This window comes from Schistocerca gregaria, chromosome 6 (genome assembly GCF_023897955.1).
Source record: "Schistocerca gregaria isolate iqSchGreg1 chromosome 6, iqSchGreg1.2, whole genome shotgun sequence".
In the NCBI taxonomy this organism is placed as follows: domain Eukaryota; kingdom Metazoa; phylum Arthropoda; class Insecta; order Orthoptera; family Acrididae; genus Schistocerca; species Schistocerca gregaria.
Window position 1 is genome coordinate 214,057,426 of NC_064925.1, and position 26,384 is coordinate 214,083,809.

A 26,384-nucleotide genomic window follows, 5' to 3' on the forward strand; every position below is an offset into this window, starting at 1 on the left:
CTAATTAAGGACATCACACACATCCATGCCCGAGGCAGGATTCGAACCTGCGACCGTAGCGGTCGCGCGGTTCCAGACTGCAGCGCCTAGAACCGCTCGGCCACTCCGGCCGGCAACATTCGCTTTGAAATATAACGAAGAAACTACATCGTACTGTTCATAACTGTTGCCGATACTCCACCTTTAACCGTTGGAGTGGCAAACGAATGCTGTATGGGGTATGGTCTTCGATTTCCCAAGACACATGGATTCCTTCTCCCTTCTGGGACTTGAGATGCGAGAACAGGTTGTTTCTGCCGCCTACTCTCAAGTTACGACGCTTCCGTTCTAGCGGTACACGAGTTGTCGGTGATTGTTCATTCATTCGAATTCCCACGTCCTTGTACAATGGTGGGGGAGTCAGTTGTCACTGTCGAAGTGGGCTCCACATTATTCACGTTGGCAAGTGTACCTTCAATAGTACAATCGATGTAACCGACAACTGCGGCGTTGGAACGTGGTATTCATCAGAATCACCTCTCCATGGTCGCCACCGAACATGTGGGCGGTTACGGAAAAAAAAGCGGCGACTATCATCCGACATTGGGATTACACGTAACCTTCAAACGGGTTAGTGTAGCACAAATAACATACCTGCACTGACAGTTTAAATGAAGAGATACTTTCAGTAAGACCGTGCTCTCCGCTATCTCTAGGCGAACAAATGCGAATTCAATGAAGCGTGCTAAAACTATGTCCTTGGCGTATCATCGATAGAAAATTGACATCAAAGAATGGTGACTTCCATGAAAAACTATTTTTTCTAGGCACTTAGAAAGATGGTATTAACTAGCGCAGTGGGCACCAACGGAACAAGCTATAACTCAGCAGTTGAGGATAAAAAGAAAAGAGGTGGACTAGCAAGAAGCGTTAGATGCCCCATACGTTTGCCCGAAGGTGTGTATCTCATCGCAGAAACAAATCGTCATCAAAAAGTCGTTGTCTGCATCAGTCTTGGTTAGCATATCCACTACAGACTACTCGCACTGTGGTTCGTCAATCGGCTTTAGTGCTTGAAACGGCTGCAGCTTCTAAGCATAAAGACGTAGACTCTAATGGAAAGCTTAGTGCACGGTTGATGTGGGATTTCGAGCTGTCTGGCCGCCGTGAGCATCGATTTTGTCAGACTCTTCGCAAACGCCTGCCGTACCTTTCCACTTCAGTATTTGAAACAGTTGGGCAGTCAGCCCCTTTTTATGGAGAAACTATTTCCATAAATAACGTATAGAACCCGGAATTATTTTTTTTTTGCACTTTGTTATCAGACTTCTTTTTCTACCGAGAGAGGTGGCGCAGTGGTTACCAACCTGGACTCGTATTGGGAAGGACGACGCTTCAAACCCGTCTCCGGCCATCCTAATTTAGGTCTTCCGTGATTTCCCTAAATCGTTTCAGGCAAATGCCGGGATGGTTCCTTTAAAATGGCACGACTGATTTCCTTCCCTAATCCTAGCTTGTGCTCCGTCTCTAGTGGCCTTCTTTTCTATTAACTAGGCTACAGACTCAAATTTCTCCTGTGTAGTCCACATTTTTCATCAGATTTGCGGCACCTAAAATACAAACAAGAAGTTTACGAGTTACTTTCTCAGATGTTGAAAATCAGTTGTTTTATTTAATATAGTTTTAAAGTAGTCAAAGGTTGTAAAGATAATGGATGGGTACTCCATATATATTTCACAAAAAATTAGTACGCTTAGGTTTAATTTTGATTCCACAGATCCGAAATAAAGTTGTCCTCAAATACGTCTATCAAGCAAAAAAATTAATGTTCTTGTACATCTGAAACTGAATAAAATAGTTGTCGTCAATATTACGGTACATAAAACACCATACGATAGAAGTAATAATACACGCATCAGTTAGGTCTGCTAAGAAACTCGTCGACGAAATAGAAGGTGTTGGCCACCAATAAATCCGCTGTATTCCTCTGAAAATATTTCTAGCAAGTTGCTAAAGATATGTATTACAGAATAATGGACATATTTTTCATGAGAACTACTGAGATTTATGCGCCATCACTTTACTACTGGAAACACCTACAGAACGGCACCCATTGCCTGGAGTTTACCTGCGAATGTAGAAATGAGTCGTTTGAAGACAATTATATCACCGTAAACTGAAACCGGTCAAGCGCAGAGGAAGCTGTAAGCTACCGCAATAGCATCGTGTTTCCAAGTAAAGAACGGCACATATAATTCGTGGAATTCGAACACGTCACATTCATGTTGCAATTCGGTTATCCACGGACCCTGCGTGTCTCTCGAGACTTCGGGTTATTAGCTCCGTCGAGAGTCTGACGCCATGATAAGGAAGTGACTCACTGTTTTCTGGAAGACAGGACAACGCTCAGTGTGCTACAATCAAGATGTCGAATCCGTCAGTAGAGTGGATCGGCAGGTCGTCGGTAAATAAATGTTCTATCGTCAATAAATACTACCAAAGTGTAAATCAATATTTCTTTAGAAAAAAGGCAAAATCTTGTAGTCAGTAGAGTTTAAATAAATCGTGTGGAGTAGGAATAAGTCAGAGATGCAATAATCAATCGGAAATATAACTCAGGTTCTTCAAAAATATGGTTCAAATGGTTCTGAGCACTATGGGACTTAAATTCTTTGGTCATCAGTCCCCTAGAACTTAGAACTAATTATACCTAACTAACCTAAGGACGTCACACACATCCATGCCCGAGGCAGGATTCGAACCTGCGACGTAGCGGTCACGCGGTTCCATACTAGAACATCTCGGCCACTCCGGCGGGCAACTCTAGTTCTATCTCTTCGAAATTCACTAATGTTGATTTAAAAGCCCCATGGTTTTAATGCTTACACTGCCAGGTCAATATACACTCGTGAGCGAAAACGTGATGTCCTCGTACTCGGCGTACTTAATAGAGTGTTGGTCCATTTCAGCACCGGACAGCTGCAGTTCTGTGTAGCATGGGTTCGACTAGTCCTTAGTAGCTTCCAAGTCCTTGGTACGTGGCACAAGATGTAAACGTGTAGCTCACATAGTTACCACAAATTACAGACCGGTGGTTTCAGGGCTCAGCGCTGACTCAGGATGACATCACAGATGTTTTCCATCGGTTCCTGGTCAGGTGAATTTTTTAGTATCATTGCCATAGATACTACTACAACGCCGCGTCAACGCAAGGTTGGCAGCCCATCGTCTGCCGAGCACAGCGCACTCTAGCGGGCTGTGCAGCTCGACGGAACTGGAGTGTACCTCATTAGCTAGATTTCAACCTAGGCTGACGCACATCCATAATCGGCCCTCATTCAGTTCTGTTTGCAATTAATTCTCTGAGGAGGGCCCATCAGGCTTAGTCCCTGAGAATATGTTATGTTAGTTATAGACGTGGCTACAGTCCTACAAACTACTGAAGATAAGTAATTTTCATTGTACTATGTGTTTCTTGAATAATTATCCTTCTCCTAGCAGTGTGCCGTACCGCGTATTATTGTAACCTGGACTCCTTCAGCTCCTATCAACTCGGCCTCCTACTTATTTGCATTTAGTAACGAGCTGAAAACACCCACGCGTTTTGTGCCTCTAACCAGTGAGACACAATAAATTTAGTTGCTAAACATCAACGTGGGTTCTCCTTAAAGCCCTATAGCATGATTCTGGCCTTGTGACATGGACAGTTATTCACTTGGGAGATGCCGTCGCTATCGGGATATACATCAAGTATGAATAGAAGCAAATAGTTCGAAATAATGTTCCCTAGGGATCCAAGGTGAACGTCTCCCACAGCACAATACTGCCCCCACCGACCTACGACCTTGGCGGTGCACTTGTTTCGAGCAGCTGCTCGCATGACGGCGCATTCGGACACCGGCTGGTGTAACAAGAAACTTTCCCTCAACATTGTTGTGTAGTGTCCCGTGGATACCTGGTTTTGTGCATGTCTGTGATGAGTGTTTATACAGTGTAGTGTCACGATTGTGTTGATCTGCTTGTGTAGTTCAATGCGAAACTGGGTGAGCCAGACACGGATCGATTCTGCTCACGGGTTAACGATCGTTGGTCTGGAACACCTGTCAGAAAGAGTGTCGTTTTGAGATGGTTTTCCACGCTCGTTTAGGCAAATGATTGTAGACGCCCAATCCGTGCCTCAGGAAGTACAATACAGAAACAAGTGTAGGTGGTACTGGACAAATGTTAGGAAGGCTAAGAATGGCGTTCTACAATACACAGCTGTACTACATTATTTTTATTAAAGATAAACGTTTCCGGTCCAGAAGCAGACCAGCTTACACTCTCCAACAACAAAAGGAGAAAGCCAGATAACAAGTGTGTGCAATTCTAATACATAAAACGTTGTACGGCATGTGTATGTAGAGCATCACACATTTGTGTATTATAGGGTGAAGCACTGGAGATAACACACCTCCAATTAGTCACCCCGCTAAGATGTAGAAGTGCTTGCACTATGTACATCGTCCGATCGGATCTACATAGCAGGCCATTCAGTTCACTCTGGCACATTGGGTAGTTCAGGTGGATACTGAGGCGTTGCAGGACTTCCGTCGCGTGCAGAGCGCTTGGGCTATCCAACGCCCACTGCATGTTCCAGAGATAAGGACAGTATCAAGAAGGATTTAAAAAAGTAGCGTGAGACGGGTTTTGTAACCAGTTTGACGCATGAGGGACCTAAGATGACAATTCGAACGGCGGAAAATATCTAACGAGTTCGTGCAGCCATCCAATAAAGCCCCTAGCGGTTTGCCTGTCACCGTTCCAGGACATTGCAAATCCCTCTGACGTCTTTGCAGAACACTGTGAAACAAGATTCAAAAGTTCATCTTTATAAGCTGCAAGTGGCTCAACAAAAATGCTCGGCAGATAAAGCGAATGGACGTAATTTTTGCGTAACATTACTGGGCTGTATTGACCTGAGGACAAGACCCTGTGGTCTACCGGTAGCGTCTTTAATTCATAATCAAAACGTCTTCGGTGCAGGGTTCGATCCCCGCCACTGCCTAAATTTTGATAAATAATCAGCATTGGCGGCCGAAGACTTCCGGCATAAGAAGTCAGCATCATTCTGCCAACGGCCTTGTCAAACAGGGCACTCTCTTGTCCTAGGGGTGGGAAATTGCCCCTAAAGGCGGAAGAATCAGCAATGATCAACGACATGAGGATGCAGAAGGCAATGGAAACCACTGCATTAAAGACACGTAACGTGTATCCACAGGACATGTGGCCTGTAGTTGAAGAAGTGTCATGATGATCTCTCCATTGGCAAAAGATTCCGGAATAGTCCCCCATTCGGATCTCCGGGAGGGGACTGCCCCTTGGTTACCATGAGAAAAAGATTGAATAATCAACGAAAGTATAATGTTCTACGAGTCGGGGCGTGGAATGTCAGAAGCTTGAACGTGGTAGGGAAACTAGAAATCTGAAAAGGGAAATGCAAAGGCTCAATCTAGATATAGTAGGGGACAGTGAAGTGAAGTGGAAGGAAGACCAGGATTTCTGGTCAGATGAGTATCGGGTAATAAAAACAGCAGCAGAAAATGGTATAACAGGTGTAGGATTCGTTATGAACAGGAAGGTAGGGCGGAGGGTGTGTTACTGTGAACAGTTCAGTGACCGGGTTGTTCTAATCAGAATCGATAGCAGACCAACACCGACAACGATAGTTCAGGTTCAAATGGCTCTGAGCACTATGGGACTCAACTGCTGTGGTCATCAGTCCCCTAGAACTTAGAACTACTTAAACCTAATTAACCTAAGGACATCACACACATCCATGACCGAGGCAGGATTCGAACCTGCGACCGTAGCAGTCGCACGGTTCCGGACTGCGCACCTAGAACCGCGAGACCACCGCGGCCGGCTGATAGTTCAGGTACACATGCCGACGTCGCAAGCTGAAGATGAACAGATAGAGAAAGTGTATGAGGATATTGAAAGGGTAGTGCAGTATGCAAAGGAGGACGAAAATCTAATAGTCATGGGCGACTGGAATGCAGTTGTAGGGAAAGGAGTAGAAGAAAAGGTTACAGGAGAATATGGGCTTGGGACAAGGAATGAAAGAGGAGAATGACTAATTGAGTTCTGTAACAAGTTTGAGATAGTAATAGCGAATACCCTGTTCAAGAAAGAATCACAAGAGGAGGAGGTATACTTGGAAAACGCCGGGAGATACGGGAAGATTTCAATTAGAATACATCATGGTCAGACAGAGATTCCGAAATCAGATACTGGATTGTAAGGCGTACCCAGGAGCAGATATAGACTCAGATCACAATATAGTAGTGATGAAGAGTAGGCTGAAGTTCAAGACATTAGTCAGGAAGAATCAATACGCTAAGAAGTGGGATACGAAAGTTCTAAGGAATGACGAGATACGTTTGAAGTTCTCTAACGCTATAGATACAGCAATAAGCAATAGCGCAGTAGGCAACACAGTTGAAGAGGAATGGACGTCTCTAAAAAGGGCCATCACAGAAGTTGGGAAGGAAAACATAGGTACAAAGAAGGTAGCTGCGAGGAAACCATGGGTAACATAAGAAATACTTCAGTTAATTGATGAAAGGAGGAAGTACAAACATGTTCCGGGAAAATCAGGAATACAGAAATACAAGTCGCTGAGGAATGAAATAAATAGGAAGTGCAGGGAAGCTAAGACGAAATGGCTGCAGGAAAAATGTGAAGACATCGAAAAAGATAAGATTGTCGGAAGGACAGACTCAGCATACAGGAAAGTCAAAACAACCTTTGGTGACATTAAAAGCAACGGTGGTAACATTAAGAGTGCAAAGGGAATTCCACTGTTGAATGCTGAGGAGAGAGCAGATAGGCGGAAAGAATACATTGAAAGTCTCTATGAGGGTGAAGATTTGTCGGATGTGATAGAAGAAGAAACAGGAATCGATTTAGAAGAGATAGGGGATCCAGTATTAGAATCGGAATTTAAAAGAGCTTTGAAAGAATTAGGTCAAATAAGGTAGAAGGGATAGATAACATTCCATCAGAATTTCTAAAATCATTAGGGGAAGTGGCAACAAAACGACTATTCACTTTGGTGTGTAGAATATATGAGTCTGGCGACATACCATCTGACTTTCGGAAAAGCATCATCCACACAATTCCGAAGACGGCAGGAGCTGACAAGTGCGAGAATTATCGCACAAACAGCTTAACAGCTCATGCATCGAAGCTGCTTACAAGAATAATATACAGAAGAATGGAAAAGAAAATTGATAATGCGCTAGGTGACGATCAGTTTGGCTTTAGGAAAAGTAAAGGCACGAGAGAGGCAATTCTGACGTTACTGCTAATAATGGAAGCAAGGCTAAAGAAAAATCAAGACACTTTCATAGGATTTGTCGACCTGGAAAAAGCGTTCGACAATATAAAATGGTGCAAGCTGTTTGAGATACTGAAAAAAGTAGGGGTAAGCTATAGGGAGAGGCGGGTCATATACGATATGTACAACAACCAAGAGGGAATAATAAGAGTGGACGATCAAGAACGAAGTGCTCGTAGTAAGAAGGGAGTAAGACAAGGCTGCAGCGTTTCGCCCCTACTCTTCAATCTGTACATCGAGGAAGCAATGATGGAAATAAAAGAAAGGTTCAGGAGTGGAATTAAAATACAAGGTGAAAGGATATCAATGATACGATTCGCTGATGACATTGCTATCCTGAGTGAAAGTGAAGAAGAATTAAATGATCTGCTGAACGGAATGAACAGTCTAATGAGTACACAGTATGGTTTGAGAGTAAATCGGAGAAAGACGAAGGTAATGAGAAGTAGTAGAAATGAGAACAGCGAGAAACTTAACATCAGGATTGATGGTCACGAAGTCAATGAAGTTAAGGAATTCTGCTACCTAGGCAGTAAAATAACCAGTGACGGACGGAGCAAGGAGGACATCAAAAGCAGACTCGCTATGGCAAAAAAGGCATTTCTGGCCAAGAGAAGTCTACTAATATCAAATACCGGCCTTAATTTGAGGAAGAAATTTCTGAGGATGTACGTCTGGAGTACAGCATTGTATGGTAGTGAACCATGGACTGTGGGAATACCGGAAAAGAAAATCGAAGCATTTGAGATGTGGTGCTATAGACGAATGTTGAAAATTAGGTGGACTGATAAGGTAAGGAATGAGGAAGTTCTACGCAGAATCGGAGAGGAAAGGAATATGTGGAAAACACTGATAAGGAGAAGGGACAGGATGATAGGACATCTGCTAAGACATGAGGGAGCTGTAGAGGGCAAAAACTGTAGAGGAAGACAGAGATTGGAACACTTCAAGCAAATAATTGAAGACGTAGGTTGCAAGTGCTACTCTGAGATGAAGAGGTTAGCACAGGAAAGGAATTCGTGGCGGGCCGCATCAAACCAGTCAGTAGACTGATGACAAAAAAAGAAAAAAAAAGAAAATTGACCTGAGTGACGCGTTTCTAACAAATTTTCTGATATCTCTGGAGGCAAAAAAAAATTCTGGTTTTACTAGGATACAAATCCGCTGTTCATTCACGAAAAGGCACATGGTAGCCCAAAGGTCGTTGTCTGGGGTGCTACTGGACTGTTCATTGGAATCGTTAGGCCAGTTGTTTTAAGCGAATGATCGGCCAGTCAGTGAGAATTACAAGCGGTATGTGGCAAAAAGTAACACATGACTAGCAATTTCTTTCATTCCACAGCCGTAGGGGTGTTGACGACTAAATGCGATATGGTTACAGCAAGATGGGGCCACAGCACATATGAGTATGGCCCATAATTCAATTGACTTCAAGGAGGAGTCATTTTCCACATCGATTTCTCTCACATCGGTTCTCTCTTTCGACATAACATGAACGTCGAGCCTCTCATTTTTGTTCTTTAGTGTCACCTCAAGCACAAAGTTTTGCATGGTGACTCCTCAATACTCATGAGTTGAAATCAGAAATCCAAGAATAGACAGACGTCATTCCTCAAGAAATGACTGAGAGCAAAATGAGGAGCATCCGCCACTACACTGCGAATGATGGAAGTCACTATCGTGATGTATTTTTTAAGAAATGAAATTGTGTTTTCCTTTCCAGAAATGGAAATTTGTATAAAACAGTTATCCATAAATTACGGTGGTGTAAATACACTCTAAATCTCATAGCAACCAAATGAAATGTGCTGCAAGGACTGTTTGTTTAGACCTTCTATTGATTGCAACCCCCCCCCCCCCCCCCCACCTGGAATCATGGACCTTGATGTTGGTGGGGAGGCTTGCGTGCCTCAGCGATATAGATAGCCGTACCGTAGGTGCAACCACAACGGAGGGGTATCTGTTGAGAGACCAAACAAACGTGTGGTTCCTGGTTCCTGAAGAGGGGCAGCAGTCTTTTCAGTAGTTGCAAGTGCAACAGACTGGATGATTGACTGACCTGGCCTTGTAACAATAACCAAAACGGCCTTGCTGTGCTGGTACTGCGAACGGCTGAAAGCAAGGGGAAACTACGGTCGTAATTTTTCCCCAGGGCATGCAAATTTACTGTATGATTAAATGATGATGGCGTCCTCTTGGGTAAAACATTCCGGAGGTAAAATAGTCCCTCATTCGGATCTCCGGGCGGCGACTACTCAAGAGGATGTCGTTATCAGGAGAAACAAAACTGGCGTTCTACGGATCGGAGCGTGGAATGTCAGATCACTCAATCGGGCAGGTAGGTTAGAAAATTTAAAAAGGGAAATGGATAGGTTAAAGTTATATATAGTGGGAATTAGTGAAGTTCGGTGGCAGGAGGAACAAGACTTCTGGTCGGGTGACTACAGGGTTATAAACACAAAATCAAATAGGGGTAATGCAGGAGTAGGTTTAATAATGAATAGGAAAATAGGAATGCGGGTAAGCTACTACAAACAGCATAGTGAACGCATTATTGTGGCCAAGATAGATACGAAGCCCACACCTTCTACAGTAGTACAAGTTTATATGCCAACTACCTCTGCAGATGACGAAGAAATTGAAAAAATGTATGATGAAATAAAATAAATTATTCAGGTAGTGAAGCGTGACAAAAATTTAATAGTTATGAGTGACTGGAATTGGGTTGTAGGAAAAGGGAGAGAAGGAAATGTAGTAGGTGAATATGGATCGGGGGAGAGAAATGAAAGAGGAAGCTGCCTGGTAGAATTTTGCACAGAGCACAACTTAATCATAGCTAAAACTTGGTTTAAGAATCATGAAAGAAGGTTGTATACATGGAAGAACCCTGGAGATACTAAAAGGTATAAGATAGATTATATAATGGTCAGACAGAGATTTAGGAACCAAGTTTTAAATTGTAAGACATTTCCAGGGGCAGATGTGGACTATTACCACAATCTATTGGTTATGACCTGTAGATTAAAACTGAAGAAACTGCAAAAAGGTGGGAATTTAAGGAGATGGAACCTAGATAAACTGAAAGAACAAAAGGTTGTACAGAGTTTCAGGGAGAGTATAAGGGAACAATTGACAGTAATGGGGGAAAGAGATGCAGTAGAAGAAGAATGGGTAGCTTTGAGGGATGAAGTAGTGAAGGCAGCGGAGGATCAAGTAGGTAAAAAGACGATTGCTAAAAAAGAAACATTCGGAGTAGGTATTAAAATCCATGGAGAAGAAATAAAAACTTTGAGGTTCGCCGATGACATTGTAATTCTGTCAGAGACAGCAAAAAACTTAGAAGACCAGTTGAACGGAATGGACAGTGTCTTGAAAGGAGGGTATAAGATTAACATCAACAAAAGCAAAACGAGGATAATGGGATGTAGCCAAATTAAGTCGGGTGATGCTGAGGGAATTAAACTAGGAAATGAGACACTTAATGTAGTAAAGGACTTTTGCTATTTGGGGAGCAAAATAACTGATGATGGTCGAAGTAGAGAGGATATAAAATGTAGACTGGCAATGGCAAGGAAAGCGTTCGTGAAGAAGAGAAATTTGTTAACATCGAGTATAGATTTAAGTGTCAGGAAGTCATTTCTGAAAGTATTTGTATGGAGTGTAGCCATGTATGGAAGTGAAACATGGACAATAAATAGTTTGGGAAGAAGAGAATAGAAGCTTTCGAAATGTGGTGCTACAGAAGAATGCTGAAGATTAGATGGGTAGATCACATAACTAACGAGGAGGTATTGAATAGGATTTTGGAGAAGAGAAGTTTGTGGCACAACTTGACTAAAAGAAGGGATCGGTTGGTAGGACATGTTCTGAGGCATCAAGGGATCACCAATTTAGTATTGGAGGGCAGCGTGGAGGATAAAAAATGTAGAGGGAGACCAAGAGATGAACACACTAAGCAGATTCAGAAGGATGTAGGTTGCAGTAGGTACTGGGAGATGAAGAGGCTTGCACAGGATAGAGTGGCATGGAGAGCTGCATCAAACCAGTCTCAGGACTGAAGACCACAACAACAACAACATTGGTTGCAAAATTAAAAGCGCAATGAAAATCCGGGGAAGTTTTGCGCAGATGTGCTGGAAAGTTTCTCTAGCATGCCTGTTTAGCGCGTCACGTCGCCGCTTTTCAGTTCCAGATGCCTAGAAAAAAGTTGCTCCCCTCAAATGTGATGCTGAGGTGTTGCGCCTCATTTCATGCGACCCACTTCAAGCAACTGTCATGCGTTTCCTTCTTCAGGACAACTCTCGGCTGCGTGTTGTAGGTGCAACGAAGACGCTACTCCTGCGTTTTCGACGGGGAGAGTTGGATCGCCGACAATGCCGCCTGTACTAGGCTTCCTCTGATTTTCATCTCTTCGCTCACATGAACCGCTTGCTACTATGACAGCATTTTGACAGACTATCTGCAGACCAGCTAGATAATTGGCGGAATTGACAGACCCTTGAATGACGACGGTATTGCTAAATTGTCACAAAGCTACCGCAGATGTCTAACTCAGAGCGGCGGCCACTTAGAAAAGCAGCTGGAAGGTGCAGCTGAAGATTGCAAATAAAACTTTTTTTTTATTTTCTCTGTGGTTTCCGTCTCGTGACCGGTTGGAGGTTGAAAACAAATTGCCCTTGTACTTCCCGGGGGCCACTCTATAGAATTATGTACCCTTGTTACCTGGTTCTCTCCTGACGCTGCAAAGGAAATGAATATGGTCTGATTCTGGACCGAAAGCGATTGTCTGTAGTTTAAATAAGGTATTACGGCTGTGTATGATACAATGCAATTCTTCACGATTTACACGATTCACTCACAGATGGCTGATATAACTACCCACCCTTAGATTAGCTCACGGCTGTGGATAAAGGATGTCCGGCCACAAAGTTAAAATAAAATAAATTTGATACACCACGAAAACAGTGTACCATGTGCGACGGGATAAAAGCTAGCAAACAGATTATTGTGTTTGTGTTGTTGTGGATGAAGGGGAGGGAGAGGATGAAAAGCCCGGTGCCTCTACACAGCTCACTCGTGTCGAAAAGCACGGAGGGGCCGCCGAGTTCAACATCTCCATCCAATAAATGGATCAGCATTAGTACAACCACGTGAGTGTACTATATTACCGACCTATAACATATCGGGTACTGTTGTTGTTGTTGTTGTTGTTGTCTTCAGTCCTGAGACTGGTTTGATGCAGCTCTCCATGCTACTCTATCCTGTGCAAGCTGCTTCATCTCCCAGTACCTACTGCAACCTACATCCTTCTGAATCTGCTTAGTGTACTCATCTCTCGGTCTCCCTCTACGATTTTTACCCTCCACGCTGCCCTCCAATGCTAAATTTGTGATCCCTTGATGCCTCAAAACATGTCCTACCAACCGATCCCTTCTTCTAGTCAAGTTGTGCCACAAACTTCTCTTCTCCCCAATCCTATTCAATACCTCCTCATTAGTTACGTGCTCTCTCCACCTTATCTTCAGTATTCTTCTGTAGCACCACATTTCGAAAGCTTCTATTCTCTTCTTGTCCAAACTAGTTATCGTCCATGTTTCACTTCCATACATGGCTACACTCCATACAAATACTTTCAGAAACGACTTCCTGATACATAAATCTATATTCGATGTTAACAAATTTCTCTTCTTCAGAAACGCTTTCCTTGCCATTGCCAGTCTACATTTTATATCCTCTCTACTTCGACCATCATCAGTTATTTTACTTCCTAAATAGCAAAACTCCTTTACTACTTTAAGTGTCTCATTTCCTAATCTAATTCCCTCAGCATCACCCGATTTAATTTGACTACATTCCATTATCCTCGTTTTGCTTTTGTTAATGTTCATCTTATATCCTCCTTTCAAGACACTGTCCATTCCGTTCAACTGCACTTCCAAGTCCTTTGCCGTCTCTGACAGAATTACAATGTCATCGGCGAACCTCAAAGTTTTTACTTCGTCTCCATGAATTTTAATACCTACTCCAAATTTTTCTTTTGTTTCCTTTACTGCTTGCTCAATATACAGATTGAATAACATCGGGGAGAGGCTACAACCCTGTCTCACTCCTTTCCCAACCACTGCTTCCCTTTCATTCCCCTCGACTCTTATGACTGCCATCTGGTTTCTGTACAAATTATAAATAGCCTTTCGCTCCCTGTATCTTACCCCTGCCACCTTTAGAATTTGAAAAAGAGTATTCCAGTCAACATTGTCAAAAGCTTTCTCTAAGTCTACAAATGCTAGAAACGTAGGTTTGCCTTTTCTTAATCTTTCTTCTAAGATAAGTCGTAAGGTCAGTATTGCCTCACGTGTTCCAACATTTCGACGGAATCCAAACTGATCCTCCCCGAGGTCTGCATCTACCAGTTTTTCCATTCGTCTGTAAAGAATTCGCGTTAGTATTTTGCAGCCGTGGCTTATTAAACTGATAGTTCGGTAATTTTCACATCTGTCAGCACCTGCTTTCTTTGGGATTGGAATTATTATATTCTTCTTGAAGTCTGAGGGTATTTCGCCTGTCTCATACATCTTGCTCACCAGCTGGTAGAGTTTTGTCAGGACTGGTTGTCCCAAGGCTGTCAGTAGTTCTAATGGAATGTTGTCTACTCCGGGGGCCTTGTTTCGACTCAGGTCTTTCAGTGCTCTGTCAAACTCTTCACGCAGTATCGTATCTCCCATTTCATCTTCATCTACAGCCTCTTCCATTTCCATAATATTGTCCTCAAGTACATCGCCCTTGTATAAACCTTCTATATACTCCTTCCACCTTTCTGCCTTCCCTTCTTTGTTTAGAACTGGGCTGCCATCTGAGCTCTTGATATTCATACACGTGGTTCTCTTCTCTCCAAAGGTCTCTTTAATTTTCCTGTAGGCAGTATCTATCTTACCCCTAGTGAGATAAGCTTCTACATCCTTACATTTGTCCTCTAGCCATCCCTGTTTAGCCATTTTGCACTTCCTGTCGATCTCATTTTTGAGACGTTTGTATTCCTTTTTGCCTGCTTCATTTACTGCATTTTTATATTTTCTCCTTTCATCAATTAAATTCAATATTTCTTCTGTTACCCAAGGATTTCTAGCAGCCCTCGTCTTTGTACCTACTTTATCCTCTGCTGCCTTCACTACTACATCCCTCAGAGCTACCCATTCTTCTTCTACTGTATTTCTTTCCCCTATTCCTGTCAATTGTTCCCTTATGCTCTCCCTGAAACTCTGTACAACCTCTGGTTCTTTCAGTTTATCCAGGTCCCATCTCCTTAATTTCCCACATTTTTGCAGTTTCTTCAGTTTTAATCTACAGGTCATAACCAATAGATTGTGGTCGGAGTCCACATCTGCCCCTGGAAATGTCTTACAACTTAAAACCTGGTTCCTAAATCTCTGTCTTACCATTATATAATCTATCTGATACCTTTTGGTATCTCCAGGGTTCTTCCACGTACACAACCTTCTTTCATGTTTCTTAAACCAAGTGTTAGCTATGAATATCGGGGTTTAAGGTTTTGTAGCGTTTATTACATTCAACTTAGAGTTATAAACAATATACCAAGTGAAAGAAGAACTCCGACTGTTTTGTTTGAATACCCTTACATATCAGCATTCAATGTTCCCTGAGACCTCCATTAGGTACCGCTAGTAACAAAGATGGTGACTTCTGAACGGGGAGGTTTTTGGATTTTACTGTTTACAAAAATGGCTCAAATGCCTCTGAGCACTCTGCGACTTAACTTCTGAGGTCATCAGTCGTCTAGAACTTAGAACTAATTAAACCTAACTTACCTAAGGAATCACACACATCCATGCCCGAGGCAGAATTCGAACCTGCGACCGTAGCGGTCGCTCAGCTCTAGACTGTAGCGCCTAGAACCGCAAGGCCACTGCGGCCGGCTTACTGTTTACAAGAGCGGAAATGTTTGTTACAGTGCAACGTGCCTTCCGTATTAAGTTCTATTGAAATCCACCAAGTGATATCAACATGGTGTCATCAGTTTTAAAATACGTCCTGTCTTTTCAAATAGGAGAGTACGGTGCGTGTAAGTGTAAGACGTGCTGCACGAGTGAGAGAGTCTTTCGTGCGTAGCCCCAAGAAATCAGTTTAGAAGGCTAGTCGTGAACTATCAATTCGAGTGACGACCGTGTGGAGACGTTAAAGGAGACGATTATAACTACGTCCTTATCGACTGTAGCTATTGCAAGCTCTGAAGTCAGCAGACTATGGTTTACGTGACAACGTTGCAAACGAAATGTTTCTGCATGACGATGAAGGTTTCTTCAGAGATTCATCGATGTTTTACCTAGTTAGAAAAGTGAAAACACATGATGTGTGCATCCGGCAGTCAGAAAATCCCCATGAAATGGTGCTATTGCACCAAGATTCCCTTCAAAGAAATGTTTTTAGCTCCGTATAGGCCGTATTTGTGGGCGGCGGGGGAAGGAGGGGGGAGGGGGCGAGAAACTGTAACTGGTATTTCGTACGTTTGTTGAGCTAGATCTATGGCTATTTTACGAAACTGAACCACAGTACTGTATTTGGCACCAAGATGGTGCGCTGCCGCATTGGGCTAACTCAGTGCATGATTGGTTAAACGATGTTCTACCCGATCGCTGGATTGGCCTCAAAGGGCCGGATAACAGAGCTTGTTTCACACATCTTCCACGTTCCGATGCCATGTGGTTTTAACAGCCGAGGGCTGATAAACGACCCGTGGTCTAGGGCTATCATCACTGACTAGTAATCAAAACATTCCGGCTTCGATAGAGCTGTTGCTTAAATTTTGAATAAGAATCACCAACAGTGACGGCCAGAGATTTCCGGTGTAAGAAGTCACGCTCGTTCTGCAGACGTGCTTCCCATAGAGGACGGAGGAGCGGACAGAAGTTCAAGCACTCCATTCGCCTTGGTGTTGGAAACTGCCCATAAAATACGAAAGAATCAACAATGATCAACGGCATGAAAGTGCACAAGGGAATGGAAACCCTTGCATTAAAGACACGTAATGTGTATCCACAGGACATGTGGCCTGTAGTTTTAAAAGTGTCATTATGATCTACCCATTAGCAAAAGATTCCGGATTAGTCCCACATTCAGATCTCTGGAAGAGGGCTGCCAATGGGGAGGTGACCGTGAGAAAAAGACGAGATAACAAAAGATGGAATGACATTCTAAGAGTCGGGACTTGGAATTTCAAAGTTTGAACGCAGCTGAGAAGTCAGAAAATTTGAAAACGGGAATATAAAAGTCAACTCTAGATACAGTGGAATGAAATGGGAAGAAGATAAGGATTCCTGGTCAGACGAATATAGGGTAATAACTACGGCAGCAGAAAATAGTATAACGGGAGTAGGACTCGTTTTGAATAAGAAAGTAGAGCAAGGAGTGGGCTAATGTGAACACTACAAAGCTAGGGTTGTTCTCACCAGATTCGACAACAAACTGGCACGGAAAACTATAGTTCAGGTAGACATTCCGACGTCGCAAGCAGAAGATGAAGAGATAAAAAAAAATATGATGATATGTAATGGGTAATTCAGTATGTAAAGAGAGATGAAAATCTAATAATTATGGGTGGTTAGATCGCCATGGCTTGCGGGAGAATCTGGGCCTGCCAGTATGAATGAGAGAGGAGAAAGACTAACTGAGCTCTGCAATGATTTTCACGTGGTAACAGTAAACACTATTTTCAAGAACCACAAGAGGAGATATACTTGGAAAAGACCAGGAGACACTGGAAAATTCCAGCTGGATTACATAATGGTCAGACAGAAATTTCGTAAACAGATACTTGTTTTTAAGGCGCTCTCAGGAGCAGATACAGACTCAGGTTAGAATTTAGTAATGATGAATACTAGACTGAAGTTTAAGAGAATCGTATAAAAGAATCACTGTGGAAGGAAGTAGCGTACTGAAGTACTGAGGAAAGAGGCGTTTCGAGTTCGCTAAGGATGCGGATATAACGATGAGGAATGCCAAAGTCGGCAGTTCAGTTGAAGAGTGGACAGCGGAAAAAAGGGCAGTAACAGATGGTGGACAAATAAATGTAGATACAAGGAAGGGAGCTGCGAGGAAATTTTGGCTGACAGAAGAAATATTTCAGTTGATCAAAGAAAGAATAAAGTACAGAAATATTCAGGGGAAGACAGGAATGTTGCAATATTAGCCCATCAGAAACGAAAAAAATAGGAATTGCAAGGCAACCAAGGTGAAATGGCTGTAAGAAACATGTGAAGAAATAGGAAAAAACTGATTGTCGGGAGGAATGACTCAGCATACAGAAAAGCGTAAACAACCTTGGATTAAATTAAAAGCAAGGGCGTCAACATGAATAGTGCAATGGGATTTTCACCGATAACTGAAGGGGAGAGATCGGATAGATGGAAAGAGTACACTGAAAGCCTTATTGAGGGGGAAGACTTGTCTGATGACGTGGTAGAAAAAATTGGAGTCGATATTGAAGACATAAGAGATTCTATATCAGAGTTTTGAAAGACTTGAGGTCAAATAAGGCAGAAGGAACAGCAAACATTCTATCGGAATTTCTAAAATCATTCTGAGAATTAGAACCAAACATGTACTCATGTTGGTATGCAGAAACTCTCAGACTGGCGACGTACCATCACACTTTCAGAAAAATATCATCCACACAATCACGAAGACAATAATGCCAGATAAATGAGAGAACTATTGCACAATCAGCCTAACGTCGCATACATCCAAGCTATGGACAAGAAGAGTACACAGAAGAATGAAAATGAAAACTGAGTATCTGTTAGATGACAATAAGTTTCGCTTCAGGAAAGGTAAAGGCACCAGAGAGGTGGTCCCGACGTTGCGAACTGAAGAAAAATCCAGACACGCTCATGAGATTTGTCGACCTGCAAAAAGCGTTCGATAATGTGAAATGCGCAAGATGTTCGGAATTCTGAGGAAAATAGGGGTAAGCTATAGGGAGAAATGCGTGATATATTGTATGTACAAGAACCAAGAGTTAAAAAGAAGACTGGATGCGATCGGATTGAAAAGGATGTAGACACGGGTGAAGTCTTTCGCCCTGCTGTTCAGTCTGTACATCGAAGAAACAACGATGGAAATAAAAGAAAGAAAAAGACTGGGATTAAAATTCACCCTGAAAGAATATCAGCTATGAGATTCGCTGATGACATTGTTATCCGCAGTGAAAGTGAAGAAAAATTACAGGATTTGTTGAACGGTACGCGCCGTCTAATGAGTATAGAATATGGGCTGAGATTAAACAAAAAAAAAAGGTTCAAATGGCTCTGAGCACTATGGGACTTAACTTCTGAGGTCATCAGTCCCCTAGAACATAGAACTACGTAAACCTAACTAACCTAAGGACATCACACACACCCACGCCCGAGGCAGGATTCGAACCTGCGACCGTAGCGGTCGCACGGTTCCACACTGTAGCGCCTAGAACCGCTCGGCGACCTCGGCCGGTTTAAACCAAAAAAAGACAAAACTATCGAGAAGTATCAGAAATGAGAATAGCCATAAACTTTAAAAAAATGGTGATCATGAAGTATGTTAGAAGATCTGCTACCTTGGAAGCCAAATAACTCATCACGGACAAAGCAAGGAGTCCATAAAAAGCAGGCTAGCGTGGGAAAAAGGACATTCTCGGCCAAGAGAAACATACTGGTATCAAACAAAGGAAGATTCAAGGAAATTTCTGTGAATGTACATCTCGAGCACAGCGTTGTATGGATAGCGATAGCGAGAAAACTTGAATCGAAGCGTCTGATATGTGGTGCTACAGCATATAACGGAGAATCAAGTGGACTGTTAAAGTGAGGAATGAGGAGGTTCTCGACGAAATCAGCCGGGAAAGTAAAACACCGACAGGGAGAAGAGATCTGTTTAGACGTCAGGGAAGAATCTCCACGGTACTAGAGAGAGGTGTAGAGGGCAAAAGCTGTAGGCTAAGGCAGAGATTGAGGACGCAGGCTGCAGCTGCTACTCTGAGATGAAGGTAATGGAACTGGAGAGGAATTCGTGGCGGGTCGCATCAAACAAGTCAGGCTGATGACTCAAGAAAAAATGATATCATGTGCATGTGCCTCCGCTTGTAGCTACCCGACTTACGAAACAGGAATGAAGTAGTTGTTGCAACAACTACTGCAGAAAGAATGATCAAGGTTTGGGAAGAACTCACCTAACTATCCGACGTGTGTCATGCGTCATATTGAACACTTGTAAGAAAAACAGTTTGAGTTACTCTTTCATTTGATGTAGTATTTATAATTTTAAGTTGAATGTAGTAAGTGCTACAAAGTTGGTATTTTGTGTATAAGTGTGGTATTCTGACTGTACATTGAGTAAGTAGAAAAAGGGAATCAAGGAGAAAATTTGGAAAAGGGGTTCAAGCTGAAGGAGACGAATTCAAAACACTGAATTTTGCCGATGAAACGGTAATTCTCTCATACGCTGCAGGAGACTAGGAAGACTAGCTGGATGGAGAAGAGGTTATGATATAGATACCAACGAAAGTAAATAAAGGTAACGTAGTGTAGTCCAATTAAATCAGGTGATGCTAAGCGAATGAGATTAGGAAATGATATACTAAAAGTAGTATGAAATTTTTGCTGGTTGCGGACCAAAACAATTGGTGAAGGCGGAAGTTGAGAGGCATAGAAGGTTGCCTAGCAATTGTAAGGAAAGCATTTCTGAGAAAGAGCAACAGATTGACACAAATACAAATTTCACTCTTAAGAAATATTTTCTGAAGGTATTTTTTTAGGTGTAGTCTTATACGGAAGTGAAGAACTGATACTTTTGAAACTTGGTGTAACAGAAAAACGCTGTGTGTGGCTAGATCGGATAACTAATGAATAGGAGAAAAATAAATATCGCCAACTTAAAAGAAGGGTTCGGCTGACAGTACCCTTCCTGAGACATCAAGGAATAGTCAATTTGGTAACGGAGAGAAGTACTATGGGCCAAAATTGTTGACGGAGGCCGGGACTACATTAAGCACGTTCATATACCTGCAGGTTCCAGTAGCTATATGGAATGAAGAGACTTGCACAAGACTAGCTTGAGGAGCTCCCTCAAGCTAGTGCAAGATAACAACAGGCGTATTAAATATTTACTTCATTGTCATCAGTCATACTCACAACAAATAAGATTACAAAAATACAGCTGGGATATCTAGATTAGGCAAAAAAAGAATTAGTTATGTCAGGAAAGATACTTGCACCAAGGCAAGTAGCGCTGTTGAAACTTGCTACATCTCGAAGCAAATCTTGTTAACAGCGTTAGACTATCCAAACACGCAGGGACCCACGTGCTGTGTTTCCTTCTTGAGCTGGCCGTGGCTCAGTGGAGAGAGCGTTCCTCAGTAGTGAAAGCGTGGCGTTGTCGCCCACACCACACGTCTCGCCAGGTGAAACATCGCGCGAACAACTTTTCGATAAGGCGACGCGTCGTGTTGCAACCTGCGTGATTCAAACGCTGCGTATCAGCAAAGGTATCTTCAGTGTGACATCTGAGTTAGAGAATGTCGCCTTCCTGTGGAAAAGGATTCAATGTGCTTCACGTGTGTACAATGACATTTCTCTGGGCTGGAAGACCGACGGTAAGAGCGTTTCAAACCAACAAAAGATACACATGCTTAGTAAATATTCATGACAACTGTCACATACTGCTTTTAAATCCTATGCTAGCAACAGAAGAACCTTAAACATGTTAATGTATGTCACAACAAATTTGTTACTGAAAGTATTAAATAAAACCAGTAAGAATTTTTATGTTAAAGATTGGCAATCTTAGAAGTCAAGATCATAAATAAATTTTTATTTTGATTACTAGTTTCAGCTGCACAAGAGCCATCTCCAGGTCATTTATATACTCCCTATTAGTATAATTGCCATAACGGAGCCAGCCGCGGTGCCTGAGCGGTTCTAGGCGCTTAAGCCCGGAACCGCGCGACTACTATGGTCGCAGGTTCGAATCCTGCTTGGGGCATGGATGTGTGTGATTTCCTTAGGTTAGTTAGGTTTAAGTAGTTCTCTACGTTCTAGGGGACTGATGACCTCAGATGTTGAGTCCCATAGTGCTCAGAGCCATAACAGGTCAACACATGGTTCAAATCATTTTTTTTAAATGACGACATCCACACAGAGCATATAAGTAAAACAACCAAACACTTATTAAATAAAAAGAAATTTTTTGAAGTAAAAACTTTTAATGCCTAGTGCGCAATTTTCCTATAACAATTAAAGTTCGGTAACTAGTTTCGGTTGCTCTCTCGCGACGATCGTAAGATGGTTCAAAATATGAAAAGGCGGTGAATAAGCATTTGAAAGCATCGTTAGCTGTAGTCATGCAACAACATGCATTCATAAGTACCAAAACAATAACAGTACCTAGTTGAAAATGTCACCGCGAGAAGATGGTAATTTCGCAGGTTGATGGTCACGTAGGAAATAGTCCAGTTGCATGCCCTTACACATTCTCCAGACATTCGCAACCCCCCGTCCCCCCTTCCGCTTTCCACATTTCTGGAGTTCTGAAGAAACTCATTCATGGCGCCGTCGATTTACTTCCGCCTACGTACAATCATGGATCCAAAGGCAAATGCAAATATTTATCCATGAATTAATAATGAATATTAATAATGAATATCTCACAGCGGAGTAACGAATTAATAATGACTATCTCACAGCGGAATAACTGTATTAACAGTTGTGGTGATTACGTTTGAAATAATGAATAGTTACCTTGGTTTTTTTTTTTAATCTGCCTCGCATTCATCTGACTGCCCTTACATGATAACACGATTGCAGAACAATCGCTGGAAGCAGTCACACACATAAGAATCGTCAGGAAATGTAGTCCACCCACGAAGTAGGTAGCTTACACGCACCCGTTCAGCAAATTTAAATGATATTCAAATATTTCTTCCAGTCCGGACTGTATACCAATTAGATCATACAAAGTTGATCGTCGGTAAAGCAGATGCCAGACTGAGATTCATTAGAAGAATCGTAAAGAAATGCAATCCGAAAATAAAGGAAGTAGGTTACAGTACACTTGTTCGCCCACTGCTTGAATATTGCTCAGCAGTGTGGAATCCGTACCAGATAGGGTTAACAGAAGAGATAGAGAAGATCCAACAGAGAGGAGCGCACTTCGTTACAGGACCATTTAGTAATCGCGAAAGCGTTACGGAGATGATAGATAAACTCCAGTGGAAGACTTTGCAGGAGAGACTCTCAGTAGCTCGGTACGGGCTTTTGTTGAAGTTTCGAGAACATACCTTCACTGAGGAGTTAAGCAGTATATTGCTCCCTCCTACGTATATCTCCCGAAGAGACCGTGGAGATAAAATCAGAGAGATTAGAGCCCAAACAGAGACATACCGACAATCTTTCTTTCCACCAACAATACGAGACTGGAATAGAAGGGAGAACCGATAGAAGAACTCAAAGTACGCTCGGCCACGCACCGTCAGGTGGCTTGCTGAGTATGGATGTAAATGTAGATTCCTTTCAGAGTATGCTGATATAATAGCTCCATGCTTAGTAATCATACACAAACGCTCGTTCAACGAAAGATGCCTAGCTGAAGGCTGGAAAGAGACGAAACAGGAATAATTAGTTGAATTACAGACTCATAGCACTGAAGCAGATTTACGGTAGAATTTTAGAATATGTACTGTTTTCGAACATTATCAATTATACCGAAGAAAACGATCTATTTGCCAGCTAGAACGGATTCAGAAAGTATCATTCCTGCGTAACACACCCAGCTCTTTATCCACTTAAAGTAATGAATGCTACTGACAGGGGATCTCTGATTGATTCCATATTTCTAGATTTCCAGAAGGCTTACGATACGGTCTCTCACAAGCGTCTTCTAATCAAATTGCGTGCCTGTGGAGTATCATCTCAGTTGTGTGACTGAATTCGTGATTTCCTGCCAGGACGGTTACCGTTAGTAGTAATTGATGGAAAGTCATCGAGTAATACATAAGTGATATCTTGCCTCCCCAAAGAAGTGTTATAGGGCTTAGCGGAGAGGCCTGACGGTGCTCAAGAATTTATTTATAACTGTGCGCCCACGCCGTACCAAGCATCGTCTGGCCTTACGCTTAATGTTTATGACGCCTTATCTTCTAAACTATTTTACGTACAATTGCATATTATTTTACGTACATTCAGCAACATATGTGTATACTGTTTACGAAATTTGTTGCTCGTAGGGTTAGTAGCAGTGAAGTAATAAATTTAAATGAAATGCATGATGCTGCAGTTTTTCACGCAGCTCATTGTTTGTGATGTCATATCTCCTGAACTATGTGTATTACGTTACATTAAGTGACAGATGTGTATACTGTCTGTACAATGTTGCGAATACAGTTAGTTGTTTGTTGTTGTTGTCGTTGTTGTCTTCAGTCCTGAGACTGGTTTGATGCAGCTCTCCATGCTACTCTATCCTGTGCAAGCTTCTTCATCTCCCAGTACTTACTGCAACATACATCCTTCTGAATCTGCTTAGTGTATTCATCTCCCTCTGCGATTTTTACCCTCGACGCTGCCCTCCAATGATAAACTTGTTATACCTTGATGCCTCAGAACATGTCCTACCAACCGGTCCCTTCTTCTTGTCAAGTTGTGCTACAAACTCCTCCCAAATTCTATTCAATACCTCCTCATTAGTTATGTGATCTACCCATTTAATCTTCAGCATTCTTCTGTAGCACCGCATTTTGAAAGCTCCTATTCTCTTCTTTTCCAAACTTTTTATCGTCCATGTTTCACTTCCATATATGGCTACACTCCATACAAATACTATCAGAAACGGTTTCCTGACACTTAAATCTATACTCGATGTTAACAAATTTCTCTTCTTCAGAAACGTTTTCCTTGCTATTGCCAGTCTACATTTTATATCCTGTCTACTTCGACCATCATCAGTTATTTTGCTCCCCAAATAGCAAATCTCATTTACTACTTTAAGTGTCTTATTTTCCAACCTAATTCCCTCAGCATCACCCGACTTAATTCGACTACATTCCATTATCCTCGTTTTGCTTTTGTTGATGTTCATCTTATATCCTCATTTCAAGACATTGTCCATTTTGTTCAACTGCTCTTCCAAGTCCTTTGCTGTCTCTTACAGAATTACAATGTCATCGGCGAACCTCAACGTCTTTATTTCTTCTCCATGGTTTTTAATACCTACTCCGAATGTTTATTTTGTTTCCTTTACTGCTTGCTCAATATACAGATTGAATAACATCGGGGAGAGGCTACAACCCTGTCTCACTCCCTTCCCAACCGCTGCTTCCCTTTCATAACCCTCGACTCATAACTGTCATCTGGTTTCTGTACAAATTGTAAATAGCCTTTCCCTCACTGTATTTTACCCCTGCCACCTTCAGAATTTGAAAGAGAGTGTTCCAGTCAACATTGTATAAAGCTTTCTCTAAGTCCACAAATGCTAGAAATGTAGTTTTGCCTTTCCTTAGTCTATTTTCTACGATAAGTCGTAGGGTCAGTATTGCCTCACGTATTCCAATATTTCTGCGGATTTCAAACTGATCTTCGCCGAGGTCGGCTTCTATGAGTTTTTCCATTCGTCTGTAAAGAATTCGCGTTAGTATTTTGCAGCTGTGACTTATTAAACTGATAGTTCGGTAATTTTCACATCTGTCAAACACCTGATTTCTTTGGAATTGGAATTATTATATTCTTCTTTAAGTCTGTCTCATACATCTTGCTCACCAGATGGTAGAGTTTTGTCACAACTAGCTCTCCCAAGGCCGTCAGTAGTTCCAATGGAAAGTTATCTACTCCGAGGCCTTGTTTCGACTCAGGTCTTTCAGTGCTCTGTCAAACTCTTCTCGCAGTATCGTATCTCCCATTTCATCTTCATCTACATCCTCTTCCATTTCCATAATATTGTCCTCAAGTACATCGCCCTTGTATAGACCCTCTATATACTCCTTCCACCTTTCTGCTTTCCCTTCTTTGCTTAGAACTGTGTTTCCATCTGAGTTCTTGATATTCATACAAGTGGCTCTCTTTTCTCCAAAGGTCTCTTTAATTTTCCTGTAGGCAGTATCTATCTTACCCCTAGTGAGATAATCCTCTACATCCTTACATTTATCCTCTAGCCATCCCTGCTTAGCCATTTTGCACTTCCTGTCAATTTCATTTTTGGGACGTTTGTATTCCTTTTTTCCTGCTTCATTTACTGCATTTCTATATTTTCTACATTCATCAATTAAATTTAATATTTCTTCTGTTACCCAAGGATTTTTAGTAGCCCTCGTCTTTTTACCTACTTGATCCTCCGCTGCCTTCACTACTTCATCTCTCAAAGCTACCCATTCTCCTTCTACTGTATTTCTTTCCCCCATTACTGTCAATTGTTCCCTTATACTCTCCCTGAAACTCTGTACAACCTCTTGTTCTTTCAGTTTATCTAGGTCCCATCTCCTTAAATTCCCACCTTTTTGCAGTTTCTTCAGTTTTAATCTGCAGTTCATAACCAACAGATTGTGGTCAGAGTCCACATCTGCCCCTGGAAATGTCCTACAATTTAAAACCTGGTTCCTAAATCTCTGTCTTACCATTATATAATCTATCTGATACCTTTTAGTATCTCCAGGATTCTTCCATGTATACAACCTTCTTTTATGATTCTTGAACCAAGTATTAGCTATGATTAAGTTGTGCTCTGTGCAAAATTCTACCAGGCAGCTTCCTCTTTCATTTCTCTCTCCCAATCCATATTCACCTACTACGTTTCCTTCTCTCCCTTTTCCTACAACCCAATTCCAGTCACCCATGACTTAAATTTTCGTCACCATTCACTATCTGAATAATTTCTTTTATTTCATCATACATTTTTTCAATGTCTTCGCCATCTGCAAAGCTAGTTAGCATACAAACTTGTACTACTGTAGTAAGCATGGGCTTCATGTCTATCTTGGCCACAATAATGCGTTCACTAT

General features: G+C 42.1%; 1 protein-coding gene across 4 annotated transcripts in view; it reads left to right on the forward strand.

The window, feature by feature from the left end:
• The window catches only part of LOC126278480 (slit homolog 1 protein-like), a 187,769-nt gene that overhangs the window by 53,165 nt on the left and 108,220 nt on the right, over window positions 1-26,384 (forward strand). Inside the window, exon 1 of one of the 4 annotated variants that reach the window (XM_049978629.1) lies at window positions 20,841-20,996. The exons of the other annotated variants lie outside the window; for them this stretch is intronic. Coding sequence (XP_049834586.1) covers window positions 20,919-20,996 — 78 coding nt within the window. The 5' untranslated portion in view covers window positions 20,841-20,918. Of the gene's footprint in view, window positions 1-20,840; window positions 20,997-26,384 lie in introns of those variants that run through there. 4 annotated transcript variants of the gene reach the window in all.